Genomic DNA, 5,903 nt, shown 5'->3' with positions numbered 1-5,903 from the left:
TTTTTTTTTTTTTTTTTTTTGGTACCAGGGATTGAACTCGGGTCCTTGCGCTTTCAAGGCAGGCCACCGAACCGCTGAGCTAAATCCCCAGCCCTACCTCTTCATTTTTTGAAACTCAAATGTAATAATATGAAATTCTATAAATATACACTTGGGAAAAGAAAAGATCAAGAAGAATCTCTTTTAAAAAAAAATCCTAGTTGGAAAGTTTTCCTCCACACATGTCCCAGTCTCATTTCTGCCTCAGGCTCACCTCCAAGGAGAGTTCACTGACAGTGCAATCATCCCAAATATCTGCCTCTCAGACAATTGAAGACAAAGTTGCACCTCCTGTCTTTTTAGGTTAATCTTGACAATGGCCTGTATCATATTTAGGGTGCTCATTTCTTCCTGTGGTCTCTGGGGCTGGGCCAATCCACAGATGTGCTCTACAGAGAGTGGCTACTCAATGAGGATATGAGCTGGCAGGCCGGGCAGGTTCTTCTGCCTTCTCCCTGCTCTCCTCCACCAAACCCCGAGAGCCTGAATCCTGCTCCTCAGTTGACAGATTCTGTATGTGGCCTCAGTGGGTAGTGATGACATCACAGCCCTGTGGTTTCCATGGCAGGGATTCTACTCAATTGTGGGAAAACATCCTGACAAGTTCTATACTAGATACCAGTCTGTTTTCCTGGAAGAGAAGGTATGAATGGAACTTTTACATTCAGGTTAGTTTATCATCTGTCCCGTGAGAGGGCAGTGAAGATGGCAAGCCTAGGCCAGGCTTCTGTACCTGAGGCTGCAGAGTACACACAAACCCATGGGCCCTCACAGGTCCTTCTTGATTGCCACCACCCTTCTGAACTTAGCCAGTCATAAGAAGGACTATCAGCCTCTTGCTCACTCAGGGACCCAGAGTATTCCTACTTACCACTCAGGGCTAGAGACATTTTGGGCAAGTATTTTAAAGACTTTAATCTCTATAAAGTTAGCCATCCTCTTTGAGCTACAAAATGCTTCCGTTTATAGCAGAGTGCTTTGGAGCAAGTCTATAGTCCCTTTTACTCGGATTCTAAAGGCGGAGGATCACTTAAGCCTAGGGATTCAAGAGCAGCCTAGAAATACAGTGAGACCTCATGAAAGAAAGAGAGAAGGAAGGAAGGAAGGAAAGAAAGAGGGCCAGGGATTTAGCTCAGTGGTTCCAGCACCTGCCTTGCAAGCTCAAGGACCTGAGTTTGATCCCCAGTACCAAAAGAGAGCGAGAGAGGGAGAGAGAGAGAGAGAGAGAGAAAGGAGAGAAAGTAAAAAGAAAGACTCTTTTGTAAAGACTCTCTCATGAATCTTGAGATTCAGGCATTAATACCAGGCTGTCACGGAGACATACACATGGGCCCCCTAGACATTTTCCAGTCTGAGGCAAAGAGTAGCAGGGAAAGGGTGGCATCATACAGCTGGGACAGAAAAGCCTGGAAAGAGAAAGTGCTAAGGAGACTAGAGATGGTGAACAGAGTATCCAAAGAAGTTGGATAGGAACAAGAATGCCCTGTGAGACTATCCTTAGTACCCAGATACTGAGGGTTCCTATTTTCAGATTCTCCTCTTCTCTGTCATTATGAGTAATAGATATTCTATTCTCTTGGTGCTGTTGGTTCCACAAAATCCAAGTAAGTGTTTTTATAGCAAACATCCCGTCCTAGGGGACCTATAGAAGTGGCAGGCCAAGTTACGTTTGGCATGCCAACTACATTGGTGAGCTCCACCCCAGAAGGCATAGGAGAATGTTGTCCTGGCAGCACAGCGTATAAGGCAGAAGTTATATACTGGGTCTGGGTTTTTCTTTCTAGCAGCACCCACAGCTCTTCCTACACCTGTTGTACTACCATGTCCTGTATTCAGGATGTGGAGAAACCAGCTGAGCTAGCAAGGAGAGACCTACTGCCTGGTTGGTGACAACTTGGTCTATGGGGATGCTGCCATCACTACCTCAGCAAAGGCCAAAGAAACCAGCATTCTTGTAGGCTCTCAAGAGACCTCAAGGTATAGCAGAGTCTAACCAATGCCTCTAAAATGTATCACTTGAACAATGGCGATAAGACTCTGCAATAGATTGTTGGTTAAAACACTCTTGAGATAATGAACACTGGGGGGATTAAGAGAGCTAATGCCTCTTCTTCAGTGACTTCTATTGCACACTACTGAATACAGACCCTGAGCCCTTCTGTCTGAGCCTTTCTCAGAATGGTCCACCCTTCCATGCCAACTGATTATGGGAAATGAGTCTCCAAATCTGCTGCTTCCAAGGATAAGCTCCTTTGAATATCCACAGGTTAGGCTGGCCTCAAAGAAGGCCTGATGTCCCCTGTGCTCAAGCTTCTACAATCCCTTCCTGTGGAGAAGAAACACCTGTCTACTCAGCACACCAAACCAGAGTGACAGAGCAGCCTAGCCAGAGTCCAATGTACCTGACTTCAGTCACATCCGACAACCATCAGCACAAACCAGGAGGCCTAGGCTTCTGCAAACTCTAGCAGTATGCAAAGACTACGTAAAGAGCCTCATGCTTGTAGTCTTGGGAGGCAGAAAAAGAGCCCCAGGAATAACTTGCTCCATGGCTTACCTGTTCCTTTCTTCCCAGCCCTTTCTGGCAAAAGTGGCGTTTTATGCTTAATAAAATGTTTTCCTGGAAAGGTTTTTGACTGAAACTCCATCTAGGCCAAGATCAGCCTTCAAAACTCCCAGTTTCCTTTGAAGTTATAGTCTTACATGTAAGACCTGCCCTTCTAAGGGCTCTGTCAGCAAAAGGAATCCTAGGGTGCAGTTTCTAATGTCATGAAGTCTACAGTAATGCCTCTGCTACTTGGGTCAAGAAACAGGCCAGTCCTATGCCGGGCATGGCATCACATACCTGTAATCCCAGCACTCAGGAGGCTGAGGCAGGAGGATGGTTGTGAGTTCAAGGCCAACCTGGGTTATGTAGTGAGTTCAGGGCCAGCTTGAGCTACATAGTGAGACCCTGTTGCAAAACAAAAAAACAACAACAACAGCAACAAAGCCAAAAGAAAGACAATTTCTTTATGAAATAGGGAGCCTCAGGATAGAGTGTAGCTCAGCATATGACTTAGCATAGAATGACTTAGCATAAGTTGTATATATGTGAGGCCTTGTGTTTAATAACAAGAGCTATAAAAAATGAGAGCTATTGTGTGTATGTGTTTAGAAAAGAATAGCATAACTGAGAAGATCTATCAGTATACCCACTCATCTGTCCACTCATAAAATTCATAATAATTGAGAACCTGCTATTTATAGCCACTGTACTAGTTGCTGGGGGTATATTGGTGAATGAGGCAGTCAAACCCCCTCTTGCCAAAACACACAGCAAATAAAAGATGAGATTAAAAAATACAATATCTGCGTATGGAGTTGTTCAGCAGTTGAGTGCCTGCAATGGGCAATACCCTACATTCAATCTATAGCACCACAACAATTTAAACAATCAGGTTATGATAACCCTATAAAGGAAAATAAGATATTTTGAGAATGGAGTGATGAAGGTTACCATGTTCACAAGGGGATCAGGACGGCTTCCTTGATATTTCAGCAGCAATGGGAGTAAGGGAATCATGTACCAGAAGGGAAAGCATTCCAGAAGGCCCTCCGTGTGTAAAGGCCCTGAGATAGACCTAGGCATATTGATACATATCTGTAAAAGAAATGTTCACAATTTTGAGACAGGAAGACCACAAGTTCAAGTTCAGCCTCAGCCCTGAGGCAGCTGTGCTTGTACACGTCTCTGTTCCCAACACTCTGTGAGACTGAGGCAAGAGGATCACAACTTCAACATGAACAAGGACAAATGAGCAACTTAGTAAGGCCCTGTCTTAAAAATAAAAAGGACTGCTGATATAGCTGAGTTCAAAGGTCCTCAGATCAGGTAACAGCACACTCCCCCATAAATAAATAAAAGGCCCTATAGTAGAATTGAAGCTGACCTGCATAAAGAACAGGGTGGCCAGAAAGGAAAATAGAGAACAATGAACGACAAGTCGGAGAGGTAGGTGTGGACCTTGTCAGTCATGATGAGGAATATGTATCTTGTTTCAGGTGTGAGAGGAAGCTGTGGCAGGAATATAAGGAGGATCGGAAAAAAATCTGATGTGGATGCTAAAAAGGTCACCCTAGCTGCTCTGAACCATGGGAGTGAGGTACTGGTTGTTACAAGGAGAATGCCCTAGCATTCAGGAGGCTGTGGCAGGAGGATGGCCATGAGTTCCAGGCCAGCACTCAAGGACAGCCTGAACTACATAGCAAGAAAAAAATAGAGCAGTTTAGAAAAAGAACCAGCACAGCCAGCCACACATAGCCTCTAGCCCTAGTGAGCCCTGGGGAAAGCAGGGACTACAAAGGCAAGACTGTTGATTTTCCCCTGACATGAATACCTATAAGGTCAGGAAAGACCTTGTGATGTAAGACTTTTCTTAACCTGAATTAGAAGAAGGAAGCACAGGCCCTGTGGCTCCCAATGTGACCCTGCTGAGAGTCTCAATTAACCCACCCCAGCTCCTCTCTGATACTGGGTGTGACCAGAGCAGATTTGTGATTAGGAGAGGGCTCAGGGTTGCAATCATTCAAACATGAGAAAAATAGTCTCTTGGAGCTATTAGCAATGAGAGATTCTCAGCACCCATACCAGTGCAGGTGAGCTTCTAGGATGAGGGCCTGGGCATTGTTCTTTTTCCCTTTTCTTTTCTTTCTTTTTTTGGCAGGCTCTCACTATGTAGTTGAGGCTGGCCTTAAACTCACTATGTAGCCCCGGCTGGCCTTGAACCTGGCAGTCCTTCTGCCTCAGCCTCCTGAATGCTGGCATTACAGGTGTGTGCCACCACACCTGGCAGGGCATCTTTATTTTTAAAAGCTTCCAGTAGTCACCACACTGGTGCATGTCTACAATTTCAGGTACTTGGGACATGGAGGGAAGATTACTTAAGCCCATGAATTAATTAAAGGCCAGTTCAGGGTACATATTGAGACTGCATCTATAAATGAATGAATTAATCATTCAATGAATATATGTTTCCCACAAATATCACTTTACAGGAAAAATAATGAATAGACAAAGGTGTAAAATGTCACCATGGAATATGTGATAGTTGACTGTGGTGTCAACTTGAATGAGAGGTGCTTAGCTGATTGGCTCAGCACAGGTTTGGGTGTGTCTGGATGATTGACTTACTGAAGAAGGAAAACCCGCCCAGGGAGTGGGTGGCAACAGACAGGCTCATAGCCTGGATAGAACAAAAAGGGAAAGAAGGACGTCTCTGTTTGGCTTCTTCAAAGAGTTCCAGTCTTCACCATCACCTCTGCACATCTGTCTCCAAGATTCCAGAGCTGATTCTCCAGTCTTTCAACACAGACTCTCCGGCTTCAGGACATGAACTCTCATCAAACTCTTCTGTGAGCTCCAGGTCTTTGACCTTTGACTGGATCACCCGGCTCTCCAGACTGCAGACTGCCTTTTTGCACTCTTCCACACCTGACACTGCAGGCCGCTACTGTAAGCCTATCTTGAAAATCCTTATATATCATCTACCGCATTATATAATTTTTTATATTAAATCTGTTCCTCTAGTGAACCCAAACTGATACAGAATGCAGTCAACAAACTCAACAATATGGAAAACTCACCTGTGCGTGCTGGTTCAACCATGTACTCAGAAGACTGAAGCAAAAGGATTTCAAGATAGAGGCCAGCCTGGACTCGAGGGAGAAACACTATTTCAAAAAAAACAAAACCGAAAAAAAACCAAAGCAAAAGAAGGTAAAGCAGTTAAAACATCTCAGAGGTGAGCCAGGGATTTAGCTCAGTGGTTCTGGTGCCTGCCTTGCAAGCACAAGGATGCAAGTTCGATCCCCAGTACCAAAAA

At 44.7% G+C, this 5,903-nt stretch overlaps 1 protein-coding gene across 5 annotated transcripts in view; it reads left to right on the top strand.

Annotated features, from left to right (window-relative positions):
- Positions 1-621: 621 nt before the first annotated feature.
- The window catches only part of LOC117283929 (DPEP2 neighbor protein-like), an 8,438-nt gene continuing 3,156 nt past the window's right edge, over positions 622-5,903 (top strand). The window contains exons 1-3 of one of the 5 annotated variants that reach the window (XM_033758029.1): positions 3,727-4,184; positions 5,317-5,533; positions 5,609-5,797. In XM_033758029.1, coding sequence (XP_033613920.1) covers positions 5,629-5,797 — 169 coding nt within the window. In that variant the 5' untranslated portion in view covers positions 3,727-4,184; positions 5,317-5,533; positions 5,609-5,628. Of the gene's footprint in view, positions 708-2,305; positions 2,612-3,726; positions 4,185-5,316; positions 5,534-5,608; positions 5,798-5,903 lie in introns of those variants that run through there. The other 4 variants (XR_004514990.1, XM_033758028.1, XM_033758030.1 and 1 more) reach the window with 4 other exon arrangements.

Source organism: Fukomys damarensis, unplaced genomic scaffold (assembly GCF_012274545.1).
Source record: "Fukomys damarensis isolate Sample0158 unplaced genomic scaffold, DMR_v1.0_HiC HiC_scaffold_32, whole genome shotgun sequence".
Lineage (NCBI taxonomy): Eukaryota > Metazoa > Chordata > Mammalia > Rodentia > Bathyergidae > Fukomys > Fukomys damarensis.
The sequence above is the reverse complement of the archived record's forward strand: the minus strand, read 5'-3'. Positions and strand labels throughout refer to the sequence as shown.